The sequence below is a fragment of the Eptatretus burgeri genome, chromosome 11 (assembly GCF_056783735.1).
Source record: "Eptatretus burgeri isolate ZD-2024b chromosome 11, Ebu_testis_v1, whole genome shotgun sequence".
NCBI lineage: Eukaryota > Metazoa > Chordata > Myxini > Myxiniformes > Myxinidae > Eptatretus > Eptatretus burgeri.
The window spans coordinates 6,798,477-6,820,440 of NC_140971.1; the positions used below are offsets into that span (position 1 = coordinate 6,798,477).

The 21,964-nt window shown below is 43.8% G+C and overlaps 2 protein-coding genes across 7 annotated transcripts in view; one reads left to right on the forward strand and one right to left on the reverse strand.

Moving 5' to 3' along the window:
* Nucleotides 1–15,644, forward strand: part of LOC147016405 (ATP-dependent RNA helicase DDX19A-like) — an 80,398-nt gene extending 64,754 nt beyond the window's left edge. The window contains exons 7-12 of the mRNA XM_085845034.1: nucleotides 30–144; nucleotides 339–516; nucleotides 767–1,004; nucleotides 12,494–12,656; nucleotides 12,869–13,060; nucleotides 14,948–15,644. Coding sequence (XP_085701160.1) covers nucleotides 30–144; nucleotides 339–516; nucleotides 767–1,004; nucleotides 12,494–12,656; nucleotides 12,869–13,060; nucleotides 14,948–15,009 — 948 coding nt within the window. The 3' untranslated portion in view covers nucleotides 15,010–15,644. The remainder of the gene's footprint in view (nucleotides 1–29; nucleotides 145–338; nucleotides 517–766; nucleotides 1,005–12,493; nucleotides 12,657–12,868; nucleotides 13,061–14,947) is intronic.
* A 1,217-nt stretch (nucleotides 15,645–16,861) lies between these two features.
* The window catches only part of LOC147016407 (actin, cytoplasmic-like), a 55,947-nt gene continuing 50,844 nt past the window's right edge, over nucleotides 16,862–21,964 (reverse strand). For all 6 annotated transcript variants that reach the window (XM_085845038.1, XM_085845037.1, XM_085845040.1 and 3 more), the window contains exon 7: nucleotides 16,862–17,292. In XM_085845038.1, the coding sequence (XP_085701164.1) occupies nucleotides 17,173–17,292 (120 nt within the window). In that variant the 3' untranslated portion in view covers nucleotides 16,862–17,172. The remainder of the gene's footprint in view (nucleotides 17,293–21,964) is intronic.

Below are 21,964 nucleotides of genomic sequence, written 5' to 3' on the forward strand. Positions count from 1 at the left end.
ACATTTTTAATACCTTCTTTCCTCCCCAGTGCCTGTGCCTATCACCCACCTTTGAATTGGCGCTGCAGACTGGGAAGGTGATTGAGCAAATGAGCAAGTTCTGCCCAGACATCAAACTCCTGTATGCCATCCGGGGAAACCGATGTGAGTGCAAAGGGATGGCAGCGTGTTGGTGGGTCGGCGTGGAGGGTCGTTTGACGTGAATGATGAACTTTGTGCAGGATTTATTTTGATCCTTTATATCCTTTCGATGTGTTGGAATCGTAGATGAAGAATGTTCATGATATTGAAGGACTTTCTCTCCAATCCCAGTTAAAACTATACCCATGTCTGTTCAGTGGACCGTGGCACAGTCTGCACGGAGCAGATTGTGATCGGTACTCCGGGCACGCTCCTCGATTGGTGTACGAAGCTACACATTGTGGACCCACGGAATATCAAGGTGTTTGTGCTGGATGAAGCAGATGTCATGATCGCTACCCAGGGACACAAAGACCAGAGCATTCGCATCAAAAAGTACGGACAACTAGACATGGATTTGTTTCTAGTCTTAAGTGTGATTAGGGCCTTCATGTTACCATTTTGTTTCCTCTTTGTTACACAGCTATTGTTTTATAGATTTGATAGAACTCCATGGTTGAGTCTGAACACTCAAACCTGTACAATTTTGTCCATATTTGGTGAGTAGAGTTTATTGCTTTCCTTTTTCCCATCAAGTTGGTTTACTTTTCCATCACACACAATTTTCCTCCATTTTTTTTTTCAGGTTGCTGCCAGAAGACTGCCAGATGCTCTTTTTTTCGGCCACCTTTGAAGATTCTGTTTGGAACTTTGCGCAGCGTATTGTTCCCGATCCCAACGTGATCCGCCTGCGGCGTGATGAGGAGACTCTCGTTAATATAAAGCAATACTTCATCGTGTGTCGAGACCGAAATGCCAAGTTCCAGGCACTCTGCAACATCTATGGTGCCATCACCATCGCGCAAGTCATGATATTTTGTGAAGTAAGTGATGCTCATGTGGGATGCCATCAAGAACTCGACAACTGGCACTTCAGTTCCTGAATGAATGCTCCCTGCGGTTGCTATCACATTTCAAACTTGAGATTGGATGTGCATGTATATATATATATATATATATATATATATATATATATATATATATATATATATATATATATATATATATATATATATATATATATATATATATATATATATATATATATATATATATATATATACATATATATATACATATATATATATATATATATATATATATACATATATATATACATATATATATACATATATATATATATATATATATATATATATATATATATATATATATATATATATATATATATATATATATACATATATATATATATATATATATATACATACACACATACACACATACACACATACATGTTTCATGGGGATATGTTCCTGAAAAATGTCAGGGCATTGGTTGTTAAAATTTTTTATATATATTTATTATTATTTCTTTAACATGGTCCAGGCTCGTGTATGTGTGTATGTGTGTATGTATATATATATATATATATATATATATATATATATATATATATATATATATATATATATATATATATATATATATATATATATATATATATATATATATATATATATATATATATATATATATATATATATATATATATATATATATATATATATATATATATATATATATATATATATATATATATATATATATATATATATATATATATATATATATATATATATATATATATATATACATATATATATACATATATATATATATATATATATATATATATATATATATATATATATATATATATATATATATATATATATATATATATATATATATATATATATATATATATATATACATATATATATATATATATATATATATATATATATATATATATATATATATATATATATATATATATATACATATATATATATATATATATATATATATATATATATATATATATATATATATATATATATATATATATATATATATATATATATATATATATATATATATATATATATATATACATATATATATATATATATATATATATATATATACATACACACATACACACATACACACATACACACATACATGTTTCATGGGGATATGTTCCTGAAAAATGTCAGGGCATTGGTTGTTAAAATTTTTTTATATATATTTATTATTATTTCTTTAACATGGTCCAGGCTCGTGGAATAGCGATTACACTGAACAAATCAGGACACAACATAACAAAGGGAACATCAGGAGAAAGGGAAAACAACAATGGCAGTGTGGAGGGAGAAAGTAGACGGACAAACAAGGGATGCAGGTTACGATGAGGGGCAATGGAGAACGCAAAGGGGGGACAGTATGGATATATAATCAAAATTGTGTTTCACCAGTTTGTGATTTTGTCAAGTTTCTGATGAGAGTAAAGAGATTTCTGCCTGTCAGAAGGATGAGAGATGTCACGGCAGAGAGTGGAGTCATCAGCAAAGAGATAAAGGATTTTCCAGAGAGTCGGTGAGATCATTGATGAAGATTATGAACAAGATGGGGCCCAGAACACTGTTTGTGAGTACTCCAGCCTTGACGGGGAGAGGGGATGAAAGGGTTCTGTTGAGAGTTACACATTGACTACGAGAGAGGAGGAAGTCAGTAATCCAAGAGTGGAGTTGGCCTTGGATTCCATCGGCAGACAGCTTGGAGAGCAGGCAGGATGCCAGACTGTATCAGAGCTCGAGATATGTCCAGAGAGACGGCCCGAATCTCATGTCTGACGTTGAGGGCCTCCATCCATTGTTGGGAGAGTAGAAGCAGCTCGTGAGACCAGGTCTGAATCCGAATTGATGATTTGAGATGAGGCTGTTGGAGAAGAGGAAGGATTTTATGTCGGCTATGATGATGGATTCCATGACCCAGCTGATTGGAAGTTCAGTAAGCTAATTGGTCTGTAGTTAAGGGGATCCGTTTTTGCACCTTTTATGTACTGCTGTCACGTTGGCTGATTTACAATTTCCCAGGTGGGTTTGGGAGACCAGTTGTGAAGTGTATTTAAAAAAACAAAAAAACTGCGAATACGCCAAGTGCGAGTGTTGAAGCAGATCACACTTTGGGGTCCGCGAATAGTGAATCCGTGAATATTAGTGTCCGACAGTACTCTATCATTTGCAGCCACAGTAATTTTTCATGTTAATGCAGCAAAAGCACAATGGGCTTTTAAAACAGTCGAAGGAAACCAGACTTTATACATTAGAAAATAAACAATTACAAGTGATTGCAATGTCTGTCTCTGATCTGTGATGTGCTTAATTACTGATGTTTTAATGATAATTGCAAAGTAACCATAGTAATTGGCAATTTGTTCATTGCTAAATCATCGTAGTAATGAGAGCACACTTTAAATATTGTGTATGTTATTATTATATTGTATTTTGGGTCACATGATTTGCAAGGTCTGCAAATCAGCGAGTCACGGTCATTGGTTGATTAATTTAATGATGAAAAAGCAACGTTTTTGTTTGTTTTTGGTTTGCATATAATTGTAACCCAGCAGTCTTTTATATAAATCTCTTACAATCCACATCAACAAATATATACACCTTACATATCTACTATGTCAGCATGTAGGATGCACCAGAGTAGTTGATTGCAGTGTGCAAGCCTGGCCCACTGGTGTCAGGTCAGGGTCAGGTATGGAAGCATGTGCCGGAGCAGCACGTCGCTGCGTCCACTTTCTGCCAGTACTCCAGGGGTCTCTGTCTGGCTATCCCCCCCAGAAAGATGCCTTGCCCATCCCCATCTCCAAGAGATGCTGATCAACCCTGCTGCAACCACAAGGCATGTGGTCGGCCCATTGGCCTCCTCCCACTCACGAGGCTCCCTCGCTGAGAGAATCTGGTGAGCAGTATCAGTGTCAGGAAAACGAGCCACATGTCCATACAGCCACAGCTGACTTTCACGGACGAAGCAGGTAACAAATCTCATTTGAGTCTCTCTCAGCAACTGCTCGTTGGACACAAAGTCTGACCAGCGATAGCCAAGGATTCTGCGAAGAGACCTGGTCCCAAAGGAATTAAGTCTGCGTCTCAGATCCCTGGTCAGAGTCCAAGTCTCACATCCGCAGAGCAAGACTGGAAGCACCAAGGACCTTGACACTCGGACTTTCATCCTCCTGCTCAGGTACCAACAGCACAACACCCCATGATCGAGTGAATCCATGACTCCCCAAGCCCGACCCAGATGTCCATTGACCTCTGGCTCATCGCCAGTGGAGACATGAATATCACTGCCAGGGAAAGTTAATCTCTCCATGACCTCAACTTTCTCACCACAAAGAGGTACAGACAAGATGTCATTGAAAGCCTGGATCTTAGTTTTGACCCAGGAAACCCATAATGCCAGCATCTCTAACTCTTCATTCAGCACCTCGAGGGCCCCCAAAAGGATATACCGATTCTACGAAAAGATGACTGCATCATCTGTGAAATTGAGGTCAGAGATCTTGAAATTCCCAAACGATGCACCGCAGCTTGATCTCTCCAACATCCTCGCCAGAATCCAGTCCATACAAGCGTTGAAAAGTGTGGGGCCAGTACACACCCTTAACAAACTCCAGTAACAAATGGAAATAAGTCGGAGATGGTACCACCACATTTCACAGCACTTTCAGTACCAGAGTATGGTTCAGACATCAGATTGATCAGTTTTGGTGGCACCCCACGAAGACCAAGAATCCTCCAGAGGGCATCCCGATTCACTGAATCAAACACTTTACAGAGATCAACATAGGCTGCAAGCAGCCCCTGCCCGAAACTCTCGCCTGCGTTGGTGAGGACCCGAAGGGCAAGGATAGTCTATCGTTGACCTCTTTGGTGTAAAGCCTGACTGCTCTGGATGCTGGTGCTCAAACAGATGGTGGCGAACCCCATCAAGAATTATCCGAACAAGGACCTTTCCCGGCACTGAAAGGAGCGTCACCCCTCAGAAGCTGTCGTAGTCCTGGCGATCACCCTTCCCTTTCCATAGAAGGACAACAAGGCCCCTCTTCCAGTCAGTTGGGATGACGCCTGTGTTCCAGGCAGAGCACAAAACTGTGTGCAATGACACGAGTGCAGCATTTTCACCAGCCTTGAGAAGTTCAGCATGGATGCCACAGATCTCAGGAGCTTTACTCCATTTCAACTGGTTCACCGCAGCCTGTCTTTCCACAAACGAAGGTGGATCACAGTTTTTTTGGAGGGTCAGCAGTGGGGATTGTAACATGCCTAACATCCAACTTGACACATTGTGGATCAGCCTGGTACAGTAACTGGTCACTCAACTACACTCAGTAACTACACTACAGTAACTACACTCAAAGTAACTGGTCCAGTGGGCCTTCACTTTGGACTCCTCTGTCAAGAGCCCACCACCCTCTTCTCTAACTGCAGTACATTGAGGGACAGGCTTGGAGGAACGCAATGTGTGAATTCCCCTGTAAGCAGGACGAGAATCACTTGACCACAGGTGATGCTCTTACCCCCTCACAGATTCCTCACACATAGGCCTCCTTGTCCACCCTTCGTGCACGTATAGTTTTATGCCTCAACTCCCTGAAGCCTGGCCCTGTGACTCTGGTCAATAATATCCAGTGTCCCTTGAGAGACAAAATTCTTCTTTGCCCTCTGGTGAGTTCCAAGACATCCACTGGCAACATCAAGGACGGTGGTCTTTAAGGCACTCCACAACTCTTCAGGATTCCCCAAAGCACACAGACCCCCCAAATCCTCACTCACCCTGTTCGCAAACGCCTTAGCTACACTCTCATCCTTGAGCTTGCCAACATCCAGCCGAGGCTTGGATGGTACCATTCTTCCAGATTTGAGCTGCTACTTTGAAGTTGCTGCCACAAGCCTGTGGTCGGTTTTGAGGAGCTGAGCACTCCTGTAGACCCTGCAGTTCTGGATCATCCTCCAGCGACCATCAACGAGCACATGGTGAATCTCCTTTGCCACACCACCACCGTTAGAAAAAAGACCCATCGGGACCAACACACATCTCTTAACAATCCATACCAGTGCCGGTTGATACATTGAAATCCCCCAAGACTAGAAGAGTATCTCGCCTGGGGCACTGATCAACCACAGACTCGAGCATGCAATAGAATGTGTCCTTCACGGTGAGATCACTCGTCTCAGTTGGAGCATATACAGAGACCAGGGACATGACACCCAAGGAGTGATGAATCCTTCATCTCATAATACGCTTGTTGACCGGTGTCATCTCAGTTATCATTGGAGTCAGCTTATTGGACTCTTCTACAGCTACTCCTTGGGCATGGTAACCATCAGAGCGACCAAATCAATAGTAGGTGTAACCACCCGTCATGACCTCGCCACCATCCGGTCTCTGAACCTCAGATAGTGCTGCAATACTGATGTTCAAACGCTTGAGCTCAGATAACAGAGACAGGTGATGGGACATTCCAGGGACCCACCCGAAGGGACCGCCTCAGGTTAACCCAAGGAGACTGCCGTTTGGTGGACGACACCTCAGCACCACCCTGACACACACGACTGCAATCTGACCTGGGAAGGTTACCCTCCGGTTTTCCTCCCATCATCAAAAAGTGTGGGTCCCGAAGGCTTTTCCTCAATCCCGTCATCCGATGAGCTACCCTCTGAAGGGTAGCTGCACAGGAGATACACAGAGTGGGTTTTCAATTTTCTTTGCGTTTTTCTTGTGTTTTGCGGAGTGAAGGGTTTTACCGTGGCTGGACTACAAATCCTGCCACCAACCTCCTAACAAAAAATAACCAACTGCAGGACGGACGGACATCTGCAGACACAGTTGGGCATGAGGTATGGATGGCCGAACAAAAAATAACACAACTGCAGGAGGACGGACATCTGCAGACACAGTTGGGCACGAGGTGTGGATGGCCGTTGGCTCACAAGCAGCTCCTCTGGCCTTTGACAGGTTTTGTTTTTAATCCTGCTGGGTGTCCATATCACACATCCTCCTCACCAGGAAACCTGGTGGGGAGAAGGTTCAGTCGCCGACAACCCGACCATGAAACCGGTTAGTACAGATTTACGTGGTACCTGTAGCAAGTCACGGATCTAATCTGGCTTGACCTGACAATAATATACGGTGTGTGTGTGTGTGTGTGTGTGTGTGTGTGTGTGTGTGTGTGTGTGTGTGTGTGTGTGTGTGTGTGTGTGTGTGTGTGTGTGTGTGTGTGTGTGTATAAAGATATTCTGTCACTCCCTCCCAAGCTGATTCAATGTTCTTTATGCAGTGTAAAATGTTGTATGAAATCCAAAAATCACGAAGGGTTACTTAATCACTTTCTGTTGCTGCTCGAGCTTTGGAAAAAGTTGTGCACAAATAGTACGCTTTGAACGTAGCTATAGTCCCCTGGCCCATTGGCTGTAGGATAGCAGTCGTGTTTTTAGGCAGATACACCACCTTTACATCCGGGTGTAGATCATCAAGATGCTGGGGGTGGCCTGGGGCATTATCAAGCAGGATGATAATTTTAAAGGGAACACCCTTTTCCAGACAATAATGCTTGACCGAGGGTATGAAGCAGTTGATGAACCAATCCTCAAATAAAGCTTGCGTCATCCATGCCTTGTTATTTGCACGATAGTAAATGGGCAGCGTGTGCTTACTAACCTGATTCAATGCACGTGGGTTCTCAGAGCGATAGATGAGGAAAGGCTTTAACTTGAACCCAGCGACATTTCCTCCCAGCAACAACGTGACCCTGTCCTTGAAACCGTGCCTTGGCATGAATTATTAAAAGGCTCATCGGCATTCTTTTTTTGTATCTGGTCGTCAAACCAGATCGCCAGTAATTTCTCCATTTCATGAATGAGGCCTTTCCGCTGCCTAGTTATTATGGCTTTAAACCTGTCGATGCTTTCACTGCCTCTTTCACTCTATCTTTATCCATCAAGATCGTTGAAATGGTCGAATGCGCCAGCTCCAAGTCACGTGCTATCGCTTTAACTTTCTTACCAGCTTCATAGTCGTTTATGATCTTCATTTTCATCTCAAGATCGATAGCCGTCCTTTGTTTCTTTGCGCTTCCTCCAGGTGAAGTCATGCTCTTCCTTTTCGCCGACATCTTGCACTATGGGGTGCACAATTAAGTACAAATTTATAGACGAAATATGTAGTCTTGGAGATTGCGAATGCTAGTGCAGTGAATACCGACCGACTGTGGGAACCGAGACTGAGAAAGGGTGATGCGAGATGAGATGCTTGACGCTGAGACGCCGTGCTGTTTCCACAACCAAAGTTCTCGTACAGCATACAATACGACTGGTCGGAGAGCTGGTCGTAAGTCCGCGCGGTCGTTAAACAGGTAGGTCGTTAAGTGAGGAGTGCATATATACTACCGGTCAAAGATTTAAGAACACCCCCATTTTTCAGTTTTTACTGAAATTTAAGCAGTTCAAGTCTGGTGAATAACTTGAAATGGTACAAAGCTAAGTGGTAAACTGCCAGAGGTTAAAAAAAAAGTTTAGGTTACCAAAAACTGAAAAATAATGTAAATTTTACAGTTGTTAAAAAAAGCCCTTTTCAGGGAACAAGTAATGAGTTAGTAATTGCAGCTGTTCTGCAGCAATGGAAGTAAATTAAGCCTTGAAAGTTGATGCAAACAATTCCTACAGGTGTCCCAACTTTTGATGATTCGTTACAAACCCTCTGTCTGTATAAAAACAGTGTTGGAACAGACTGTTGCTACACCCTCTGAAGCATTATTTGGACAATATTGCATTGCAGGAAGTAGTATATTGCTATCATCATGGTGAGAAAAGACAATTGACAAAGAAAGACAGACAGACCATTATAACCCTTAAAAGTGTAGGTCTTTCCTTTAGAGAAATTGCAAAGAAGCCAAGGTGTCAGTGAGTACAGTTTCCTACACCATCAAAAGGCACTTGGAAACTGAAGGAAACTCTAACAGGAAGAGGTCTGGCAGACCCAAAGCCACAACACAATCAGAAGACAAGTTTTTGAGAGTCAACAGCTTGCATGATAGGTGGTTCACAGGACAGCAGCTTCAAGCACAGCTTAATACTGGTTGAAGTAAGGAAGTCTCAGTTTCAACTGTGAAGAGAAGACTTCGAGCTGCAGGTTTGACAGGTCAAGTGGCAGTAAGAAAGCCATTGTTAAGATGGCAAAATAAAAAAGCGGCTTGCCTGCGCCATTAAGCACCACCAGTGGACTACTGAAAACTGGAAGAAGGTCTTATGGACCGATCATTCGAAATTTGAAATTGTCGGTTCATCACCCACGGTCTTCGATTTGGCGAAAAGATGGTTCCTCATTGTGTGACACCAACTGTCAAACGTGGAGGAGGAAGCGTGATGATCTGGGGCTCTTTTGCTGGATCCAGAGTCGGCGATTTGCACAGAGTGATTGGCACCCTGAACCAAAAGGGCTACCACAGGATTTTGCAGCGCCATGCAATACCCTCTGGTCTACGCCTAGTTGGTCAGAAGTTCATTCTCCAGCAAGATAACGACCCAAAACATACCTCCAGGCTTTGTCAGAACTACTTTAGAAGAACGGTAGGCTTCAAATCATGGAATGGCCAGCACAGTCTCCAGACTTAAACCCCATCACGCTGGCTTGGGATGAACTGGACAGAAGGGTGAAAGCAAAGCAACCTTCAGAAGTGCAACACATTTGTGGGAATTTCTGCAACAGTGTTGGGAAGAACTTTCCGAACAATATTTGATTTCCATTGTAGAAAGAATGCCACGAGTATGTTCGGCTGTTATATCTGCAAAAGGTGGCGACTTTGATGAGTCAAAAATTTAGATTAAATTTTGTTCAACAAAACGATTCCATGATTTCTTTTTTTTTTATCTGCAATTGTTTATTTGTTCTCTGCTTTAACTTCAGTGTACATTGAAACATGAAACTACTTAAATTTCAGAAAAAACTGGAAAAATGTGAGTGTTCTAAAACTTTTGACTGTGGGTGTGTGTGTATGTGTGTATGTGTGTGTGTGTTTTTTTTTACAATCTATGAACCATTAATGATGTATTTTACATGATAAACAGTATATGGTAGTGGACATTTATTGGGGGAATTTTGACCCTCATATGTTCCTGAAGGAGCACAAAAAGTTATTGTAGTGGTGCTTTATTGGTCAGCCAGTCAGTCAGTATGTGTGTGAGTGAGTGCACACTCGTTCTCAGATATGCTGTAATCTATATCTTGTCATGCATGCAATATGTCAGTGAAGGCCCTTGAAGAAGCAGAGATAGATCAAAGATCAGATGGAGAGATCAAAGATCAGATGGAGATATATATATATATATATATATATATATATATATATATATATATATATATATATATATATATATATATATATATATATATATATATATATATATATATATATATATATATAGGCAGACTATATATTTTGATGAAGCTGGTTTTGTTTTCATCAAACTTTTGCATCCTAGAAATGCTCGTCTCACAATGTGCCAGTTTGACATCATTTTGTGGCACAACCGGTGCATCTGCATCCTCTTTTGTGGATTGCAGTGTTTCCCCACATTTTTTTTTTGTATACCTTGGTCGAGGCTCGTATGAGAGCTAACACACAACTCACAGCAAGGAGGCATGAGACAAGAGGGGCGGGAGTGGAAGGGACAAAACAGTGGGGAACAGACACATTAGGTGAACTGTGGAAGGGAGAGGGATGGGGATGGGACGGGGAACATGGCGAAGAGAAGATGGACATTTCAGGGACTTTCAGGAAGGAAAGCGGGAATTAAAGGAAGTGGGCTTGGGTGGATTATCGGGGGTAGAAAAGATCGAGGATTTGGATGGGGGAAGATAAGAGGTGGTGGTGAACAGCTCTTTTGAAAGCCTGGAGGGAAGAATGGGAAAGAATAGAGTGAGGAAGTTTATTCCAAAGGCGGGAAAAAAGAGGAATGAAAGAGTGAAGATGAGCAGTGATTCATGATTTTGGTAGTTTTACCAGAAGGGGGTTGTTGGCGGACCTTGAGCGCCCTGTGGAAATGCGGTGGGGACAAATCGCAGAGAGAGCAGGGGGGGCAAGGCTGGAGAGGAGTCGGTAGAAGACAGAAAGACCACCGACCAACCTGCGGTGATTGAGTGAGAGGCCCAAAGACAGCTTCATTGCGGGAGATGCCGATGATCTTAAAAGCCCTGGTTTCAACAGCGTGAAGCCGAGAAAGGTGGGAGGCAGGAGCACCAACCCAGAGGGGAGAGCAGTACTCCATCAGGCTACGGACAAAAGCTTTGTAAGTGGTCAGGAGCTCAAGAGGGCCGAGGAAGGACTTTGCACGACGGAGGATTCCCAGTCGGCGACTGGCTTTTGAGGCGAGGTTGGAAATGTGACTTTCCCAGGAAAGGTCATGGCAGATAGTGAGACCCAGAAGCTTGAAAGAAAAGACTTCTTACAGAGGATTGTTGAGAAAGTAGATGGGGGGGTTTTCTAAATGGTCCTTTCGAAGAGACATAGTGAGAGTGTGAGATTTGTCTGGATTGAAAGACATGTTCCACGTGTTGGACCAGTTTGTGATTTTATCCAGATCTGCAGTGAGCGAAGAAGCTGCTGCTTGCCGGTCTGAGGGATGACAGATGGTACGGCAGAGGGTGGAGTTGTCGGCAAAGAGAAATAGAGGATTTTCCAGAGAGTCCGAGAGATCATTGATGAGAACCAGAAAAAGAACAGGGCCCAGAACGCTACCTTGAGGAACTCCAGCCTGCACAGGAAGAGGGGATGAAAGAACTCCATTTAGGGCCACACGTTGACTGCGACAGGAGAGGAAGTCTGCGAGCCATGAGTGGAGATTGCCTTGAATACCATGGGAAGAGAGTTTGGTGAGTAGTGCAGGGTGCCAGACTGTGTCAAAAGCACGTGAAAGTAGCACATTCTACTTTTATTTATTCCATTGATGAATGAAGACAACTTTCTGTCCTCCTGTGCCACACTTTTGGTATAGTGTGGGCACATGGCTTTTCGCCACAGATTAAAGGCTTGGATTTTGAATGGAGGGAATTGCATGCAGGGCTGCACCGTTTATATCAATTATATTGAAAATATATTGTTTACTCTGAAAAAGCAGGGGCAGCAATGGCTTGGTGCTGAAATAAATATTGATGCAATCCCTTGTTGGGTTGCTATGCATCTGTGCAGAAATAATCCCGTGTCAGGTAACCAAGCTGTTAGGTATACGACCTGTATACTCCCTAGATGTGGAATTCTGTTCAGAATCTGAGGTTTTGTTTTGGTACCTTGACCAACATGTTAAACTGCAAAATCTTTTCTACCACCAAACATTGGCATCGCTATATAAAGTTGTGTGTAGTTTGCATTTTTTTACCCGGCTTTTCTTGCAAGGAGCCAGGAAGCATCGTCGCCTGTCGTGTGTACTCTTAGACGAGGCGCATGGCCACGTGGCTGGTGGAGCAGATGTCTCGTGAGGGCCACCAAGTGGGTTTGCTCACTGGTGAGCTGACGGTGGGGCAACGTGCAGCTGTTATCCAGCGTTTTAAGGAGGGGAAGGAAAAGGTTCTCATCACGACAAACGTCTGTGCCAGGGGTGAGTCGTAGGTCTGAAGCCAACTGAGCTGTGAGATCTATCTGTTGTTGAGCTGGGGTTTTTTTGGTTTGTATACATCCTTCCTAGTGGACCATTTGTGCTGGACAAGTACTAACTGTGGCCTAACTAGTTATATTGCCATTGATGATTGAATTCAAAGTGAAATCCCTTATCCTCCCTTTGTTGATTAAAAAAAAAAAATCTGTTTCCAGGTATCGATGTGGCACAGGTGACTGCAGTCATCAACTTTGATTTGCCAGTAGATCGGTCAGGTCGGGCCGACTCAGAAACCTACTTGCACCGTATTGGCCGCACCGGTCGCTTCGGAAAACAGGGTCTCGCCATCAACATGGTGGAAGGCGAGGATGGGAGACGTATACTGCACGACATTGAACAGCACTTCAGTAAGACCGGTTTCCTTCCACCACGCCCAGCCTCCCTCTGTCTGCCCCCCCCCTATACCCCTCACCTGTTTCATGTTGTAACCACTCTCATCCCTCTCTCTTGTTCCTTCAAACTCTGTATTTGTGTTGTTCTTGTGTTATTTACTTTGTACACAACATGTTGCATGCTCTTGGAGATGCATACTGTCATGGGTTGGCTTTCACAGCTCTGTAAACCTAATCCATGATTCACATTATGTTTGACCACTATCTCTGTACCGCCACATCTATACTATAATGAAGCTAAATGTATATTATCTCCTCCTAGACGGTGTCAACGGTCCATGAAATTCAGCTATATTGTACTTGGTATACATGACTGGATCGCTATAATTTTTAGCTCGCTATCATGAGCGAATGAGCAAAAATTAAGGGGGTTAAAAAGTGAAGGCGAGGCCGCCGCGTATTAGCTATGCAGCACGAGGTACATCACCGAACATGATTGGTCCAGTGCTATCACGTGCTTACCACAGAACGGACCGCCACCCGTCCACATGATGGGTAATCTACTAGTCAACTAGTACATCGAATGATCGTGCTTCTGATTTAAAGATTGATCGATTTTCCACAATGCAACGTAACAAGGCCTTGTTAACCAAGGGAATTTAGTCAAAATGGAAGGCGACTTCGTTTTGTGACCTCAGGTCATAGGTGAGAGACGTTGATCTTTTGGTCCAAAATATAGTCCAAATGCAATGGATAGGGTTACGTCTCTGCTTTCACGGAAGACCAAACTCACCTCCCGAGATCAAATAGTAGTGGGGCAACTTAGCTAAATGTAGCATAACAATTGTGAATTTTGTGAGGAAAGCACCAAATTTGGCACACGAGTAGCCCAACATATTATGAACAGATTTGGATATTGGGCCATCTCAAATTCAGCCGCTGATGGCTGTGGCAGCCATTTTCCACCGCCATCAAAAATTTTGAGATGGCCCAATATCCAAATCTGTTCATAATATGATGGGCTACTAATGTGCCAAATTTGGTGCTTTCCTCACAAAATGCACAATTGTTATGCTAAGTTGCCCCACTATAGGACCTAAGTTCGATTGAAACCTCCGTTTGAGGTCATTGCCAGATTAGCACCATCTGTCGCTCTTTTCAAACAATATCTCGGTCTCAACTTCGGGCCTGAAATGTCGTCAAACTAATTTTCTCGACACGCCGAGTGGGTGCGGCAAATGACATCAATCTTGGAGGAGGTCGATAACTTTGATTGTTATTTTACTAGCAAGTCGTCTATGCCGAAACAGGATTCAGAACGGGGGTGGGGATGGAGAAGGCAAAAATGCAAATGGCGTCTTCTGTCATCGAGTCGCCAAGCTGGGAGCAACAATTCACATTTATTGCCACATCTGATGCAATTAAAATGCTCTGGTGAGGTGCTCCGTTTGAAACTTTGTTTAATTTATGTAGCTTTTTGATGCCCAGCATCCGTAATAATTTGTATTGGTGTCAAAGCCGGTGACCAATTGCGAATCGATCGTAGGATTTTGTTTCGGCCTAATTGGAAGTCGACTTGTTGAATCGTTTTCCATGCCGGTTGAGCCCAATTGTCATGGGATTGTTGTTCTCTCTCTGTTTGTTCCGTTTGCTATGGGATTGTTTGTTGCTGTTTTATGGTGGTCCCATCCTATCAATTCCTGTAGTGTCCCATCACCCATCCTTGATGGGTAAGTAATCTTGATGATGTGTTCTTATTCGGTGTCACGTGCTGAGCTCACAAATCATAACGTTTGGTTTAAAGAACATTTTCAAATCCGTTATAATTTGTTTGTCTCCAATAGATATTACACCCCCACCGCCCCCATCTGCCCCCTCACCTCTCGTTTATTTCCCTTCCAGACAAAACCATCCAGAAGCTTGATGCAGATGATATCGATGAAATAGAGAAGATCAAGGGCTGATTGACCTCACTAAAATTACTTTCTCTCCCTTTCCTCATTTCCTCCATTACCTCACTTCTACCTTCCCCCATACCTCCTCTCTTTCACCTTGTTTGTTCCTCCTCTCTTCCACCTTCCCTGTCCTTCATCCTTCCACCAATGACAAGTCCGTGTCATTGCGCCCCTTCTGTATTTGTCCTTAATCTTGTGCTCCTGCCCCCTTCGACCCCCATTTCCCCCTCCTTGTTCATCTCCACTTTGAATCGCTCCAGGTTCTCCTGTAAATGCACATTCTTTTACGACCTGTCCCTTTTGGAGGAAGCTGATGATTATACTTAGCTTTAAAGCCGACGTCTGATTGGGTGAGTTTTTGGACATGTGTTTGGGCTGATGCATGATTGATTGAGACGTAGAAACATGTAAAAAAAAAATAAGAAAAGAAAACACTTAAATGTGAATAACTTTATTATTTTTATACAAATCAGAGTGGAGATGCCAAGTTTTTTAAAATTAAATTTTCTCCAAATTACTTTTTTGAATGCCTGCGATACTGACTGAACACACTTTGTTCCTCAGCCCCTCCTCCCCCATTTCCTTATCCCTCTACCCCATGATGCTCGTATGATGAATAAACTGCTGTTACTGGATGTTCTAAAGGCCATGTTTCGACCTTTCCTCACGATGGAGTTCGGTCATCGTGGTTTTCTATGATCATCATACAGCGGTTCTCAAAGCCCTCAATTGGGCATCGAACCAGGTGGTGTGTTTTATTTATTTATTTATTTCGAAATTGTTTGTGAAAGAGCTCGATGACATGATGAAAGATTATCATCAGCCCGAACGCAATCGGGTGGTGATGAGCAAAGACGTGCAACAATGATGGGGGTCTCATCTTGATGGACATTTCTCGCCGATTAAAATCTACTTTAGTTTTGGGGAGAGTTTTGGTTAGCTTTGGGCACTGGGACGAACAGTCGTGTGGCATTGAAGAGATTAGAAGGGGATGAAGTTTTTGGCCTCGTGTTTGCGTGCACGGCTTGGTGAAGTCCTCTGCATGGGTTTTGTTTATTCAGCAAGTTAGTTTAGTTTGTTGGAAGGGTCATTTTGAGGAAAGTTATTGCACTCGTGTCATGATGGAAGAATGGTGGATCGATGTTTGAGTGAATGGGTTCTGAAGGGCCCCAATAGTGTGTACGTTTTCTAAAAGTACGAAAGTGGCAGACTGTCACGGTGAGGTACGACCGACTTCTTCTTCCTCTTTTGTATGCAGCGTGTGAGTAGCATCATTGGCTAAGGGTGCCAATGCAATAACGCCCTCTAGAGGTTAGTGTCGTAATTTGTTCAGGGTGCCGGCAATAGCTCACCAACTCTTCGCGATGAACACCATGGTTTCTTTAATATTCAACTAATGGTGGTAGACAGGATACCCTTTAACGTCCATCTGAGGGACAGGAAACATCAATGCCTCACCCTGCTTCTGGGACACCAGGATGACTGTTTGTAGCTGGAGCGAGATTCAAACCCAGGCCTGTGCGTGCATGCCTCCAGTACATCCTGCCAGCCCAGGGCAGCTGATGTCACAAAAGTTAACCATATTATGGTATTCCCTCCATTGGTGAAAGCTTGCCAAGGGGAGGCATCCTTTTCCTCTGACTTGAAAAGATTACTCTGGTGCACTTAATTTGGCCCTTGATGTGGGATATGCCAGTTTACTTCAGGTGCTCTGCTTTTGGAGTACCTTTATGTCAGTCGTTCGCTGCAAAGGATGGTCGCGTCTCCTGCAGTTGACCCTTAGTGAGGGAACTTCAATGTTCTGGAGAGTAATTGAAAGTTTGAGTGCGGTATTCCAAGAATTTGGATCAAACAGCCAGCGTTAATACTCTGAGCTTTATTTTGAATATAAAAAAACAACACATTGCCATGTTTGAGTGACTTCCGGTTTGCTTATGACCTCAAAAGGGTTTAAGTTTGTGTTCCATTTGTAGGTATGTTTCCTGAATATCTTGTGATTTTTGCAGACTTGCAGGCCTCGAGCTAGTTGCATCATCAGATTGCTGTGGTCCTTGTTTTCATTCCGAGTTCCAAACCTTGAAGCTTCCACATCCCAGTTTTGTCAATGTCCATGTCTTGTATGTTCCGAAACTTGTAGATTCTGCGGTGAGCACTTGCTGTTCGATTGGTTGCTCAGAAACATTTCTGAAATATGATGTTGGGCCCGACCTCCTTGTACTCTGCCGCTGTGACCCACTGGTCTGCAAAGCCCGAGAGCGAAGCGAGTATGGAGCCTCCGGCCCACGCCGAAATCTGGGTCACGTGCACACCCGGGGGACAAAAGGAATACGCAAGGAAATTCGATGCAGGAGGAGGCCATTTGGCCCATCATGCTTGCGCCACATCAACACCAGACCGATTTCATCTTAAACTGACGTAATTTTATTGGAGAACAAGGGGAGGAATATGAATGAGACTGGCATGCCCAGGGATATCCCAAAGGTGTCAAAATAAAAATGTGGAAATCTATTTATTTTAATTATTCAAAGAAAAAAGCCTTTAATTATTATTATTATTTATTTATTTGTCATTTTTTTGTTTTAATTTTCTTTTTTCTTTGTGGGGGAGTGGGTGAAGGCACTTATTGGGTGAGAAACACATCAACCACACACCAGCCTTGAGACCCCCACATACACGACAGTCCACATAGATGCACGCAATCACTCATCCATACTCGAGCAACCTAAAAATCCTGCCAACATCCCGATGCCCTTCGATCTCCAGAACTTCCAGGTACCGATCCAATTCCAATTTAAACGTATCGACTCTCTGCTGCCACTACCTTTCCAGGGAGACCATTTCATGCATTAACTACTCTGAGTAAAAGTCCCCTCCCTTACACCATCTTAACTCTACTCTTCTTTACTCTCAAGCTATGGCCCCTGGTCCTATCACTGTCTACTCAGTTGAATCATTCATCTTCATTTATTTTATCTCTACTTTTCATTATCTTAAACATCTCTAATATATTGTCGCGGATTCGTGCCCGCCGGCATGCGAACGGCCACGTAACTCGAATCGCGGCACGTCGCCCACCGGACGGACAATCCAGTCGTGACCCTCTCGGACTAAAGCCGGGAACCAGTCACGGGTGGACCTTTCGGTCTCACCGCGATCGAGCCAATCGGCCCCCGCGTGGGATAGGGTTGCTCGCCAAATTCGACCTACCTAAGTACCCACACGGAGGGTAGACCGGGCGATCGCACCTCGCCGCAGGTCGACTTCGGACACGGGCCACTTAAGCGACCCGTTCCGTACTATCGGGATAACCGAGCGGTGTTATTCGTCGGCCTCGACGGTTCGATTAGTTATCGGGCGTCTTAGCCCACGACCAACCCTTTAAGTGAAGCAAGATGGGGATTCAATGAAAGAAATGATGAAGCGAAGCGGGAAAACAGTTCAATAATAAGCACATTTATTTCGCGATGAACGGAAAGCACACATATACAATTCCACCAAAAGCACATGGAAAAGAAGAAGACAAAAAGCAAATGCGACAATGCAGATCTATCCGACTACCGGGCACTCGGCAACACTTATACAATTTTACTTCACAGACGGCGCCGACAACACACATTCCCAAAGCAAAAGAAAAGAGAACCACCCTCCAGGATGAGGGGGTAGGCGGGCCTGGGGCCGAGACCTACCCGTCTGATGATGAGACGCGGAGCGGCGGTGGTGCCTCAACTCCGCGGGCCTCGCGGACAGTGTCTGGTAGGGGGTGGGAAGGGGGCCCCCTTTTGTCGCACTATCTCAGCGCGGGGGGAAACAGGAGGGGGTTGCTGATGCTCGGGGAAAGGAGGATTTCACAAAATCGCGGGTCCCGCGACGAGCGTCTCCACCACGACCTCGGTCGCGCCGCCGGCCTTTCCCTCCGCAGTTCCTCGAATCCGACGCGAGCACCCCCTCAACCGCCTTCGCCGCCGCCGCCTCTCCACAGCTCCGTCCTCTTCACTCCGCCTCCGCGAACTCCCAACTGCGAACTGCCACTTCAACTTAACTCTTCCTCCGCTTCCAACTCAACTCTTCCTCCTGCGAACTGCACTGCCTCGACTGACGAACGCGGCCCCTGATATCCCCCGTGGCCTCGCTCCTTCATCTTTGACCCTCTGCATCCGACCTTTCACCTCTCTTGCTGGCTCCCCATTGGCCCGAGGAAAAGTGGGCGTGAATGCTTTTTGATCCATGAATTTGCATATAGCGACCGCCCTCCAACGCCCTGGAGGCGGGGCCAAACCGCCCCTCACTCACCGATTGGACGGAACAAAAGTGGGCGTGAGTCGTTTTTGATCCGTTTTTCTGCGGAAAGTCCGCGATGCTTTTGAACACGCTGCTCGGTGCGCGCTCTACACGAGTCCAGCATCGGTGCCCACGAGTGGCGCGAGATGACGGTGATGCGATGGTGGCGAGTTGTGACGGTAAAGGTCGTGGCGGTTGTGGTGAAGCGGCTTTGTGGTTGGTGGTTGTTGTGATGGCTGTTGAGACGTGGTTGGTGGTGGTAATAATGGCGGTTGGTCCAAAATAAAGATAGTCAAAGAAAAACGGCTATCCTGAAGAGTCGCAGCCCTCATGAATGACATTTATTCCCTCTAGACAACGGGTTTGGGCCTAACTACACATATACTTACCAAGATATCTCACCTAAGGGACCTGAATGGTGGTTTGCGAATTTGGTCAACCACAACAATATCTTCTCTTAACCACCTCCTTTCTAGTGTCTAAAGCCCTGTCTCCTTCAGCCGCTCATCTCTGAGTCCAGCCAGGCCTGCTATTCTAGTAGCCCTGCGCTGTTAGGGTTTGGTTAGGCTGCGCTAACAGCTTGGAATCAATCTTGTAGCCCTGTGCTGAACCCTCTCTATGGCATCTGTGTCCATCCTGAGTTGACGAAAACTGCACACAATATTCTACATGTGGCCCTCACAAAATTCCTGCACAATGTTAACACCTCTTTTGATTTGTAAATGAATTGAACAACCCTCCTTATACAACCTAAAACCCTATTTGCTTTAACTATTACCTGGCACTGTACTGCCTGCTCACCTCCCGTATCTATAACCACCCCCAGATCCTTCTCCTGTGTGACACGCTGCAAAATTACCCCTCACATCCTGTAATCTCTATTCTCATTGTTCTTTCCCATCCACAACACCTTCCACTTGCTCAAGTTAAATTCCATCTGCCAATCTTTTACCCAATCTATACAAGTATCAATACTTTCCTGAATCTAATCACCACCCCCTCTGCTACCCACCATACCTCCAAGCTGTGTGTCTTCTGCAAATTTGGAAAGCTTACTCTTCACCCCATTATCCAAATCGTTCATGCAAATAATGAATAATAATGTCCATCCTCCCACTCACAGTCACTCTTTGCTTCCTACCACGAAGCCAGTTTACAATCCAATTCGCTACCGGACCAGCTACTCCACAAGTCCTCACTTTGGCTAACAACCTCTGATGTGGTACCTTATCAAATACCTTCTTAAAGTCTAGATATACTATATCCACTGCCTTTCCCTCATCCACCCAATCAGACACTGCTTCAAGGAACTCTAAAAGATTTGCTAAACAGGAATTACCTTGGTAAACCCATGCTGACTACCTTTAATTAGTTTGTATTTATTTAAATGGTTCCTCATCTGGTCCCCAATTAATGTCTCCAACACCTTCCTCACAAATGAAGTCAAACTAACAGGTCTATCATTTCCCAATTCTTCTCTGGATCCTTTCTTAAATAATGATGTTACATTTGCTACTTTCCAATCCTCCGGTACCAGTCCTGACTTCAGGGAACTATTGAAAATATCTGTTAACATCTCGCTTACCTGTTCAGCCACCTCCATCAATACTCTCAGGTGCACATTATCTGGACCTGGAGCCTTATCTACTCTTAGATCACCAAGCTGTTCCTTTACTTCCTCCACTCCAACCTGAATCCTATGTAAAAGCCCTTCCTCACCTCCTCGATAGATACTCTCAGCTATTGGCAATTCTCGTGACTGTTCTTGTGTAAAAGTTGAAGAAAAATACCTATTTAAGCCTGCCATCTCACTTCCATCGCTAACCACTCTCCCGGTGCTCTTCCTCAATGGGCCCACAGTGGTCCGAACCTGTTCTTCCCCCCTGATATACTTAAAGAAAACCTTGCTATTATGGTTAATATTCTTCGCCATGTCCTTCTCATACTCTCTTTTGGCTTGTCGAGTTATTTTCTTAACTTACCCCTCTGTTTACTCCGATAGTGATATAAATCAAACTCCAGTCCTTTTTTGAAGCCTGGTGTTGGCTTAGTGGTTTGGGTGGCGGCTTGGGATCCTAGGATCTTGAGTTCAAGCCCCGTTGGCCGCTGAATTAAAATACACCAGGAGGTTGACTCAGCCTGTCATCCTTCCGAGGTCAGCAAAATGAACACTAGTGTACTGGTAAGGGGGACTGCATCAGTGGCATAGCTGCGTCCCAACCAATGATGCAACCAGCAGCCACAGGCTGCACTCTAGAGTCAGTGCTGTTATTTTATACAACAGTAATTTTGTTGCATTTGCCATGAGAAGACCTTTTATTTGGACACTATATGGGGGTTTGGCCTAAAATGCTGATGTAATGACCTGTAATGGGTGGACTTGAGGGTTGATGGGTCACCTGAATTGAGGAGCCGATCCTGTATGTGGACATTTGTTATTTCCTTAATATCTCAGCACCACCAATCAGGCCAAAATAACATCAACCGGAATGTATCATTAATTAGTCACATGTTGTCAATTAATGTCAAGTCTCCACCTGTGATTGGTTGACTCGTTTTGGCATTATGTAAAGATTGTAATTTTTAATATCCCTTATTACGGTATGGTTCAAAACGTGTGCCCCTGTTTGAAGATATGATTACCTTTCGTTACCATTAGGATAACCTTATGTTACAACTATGGTGT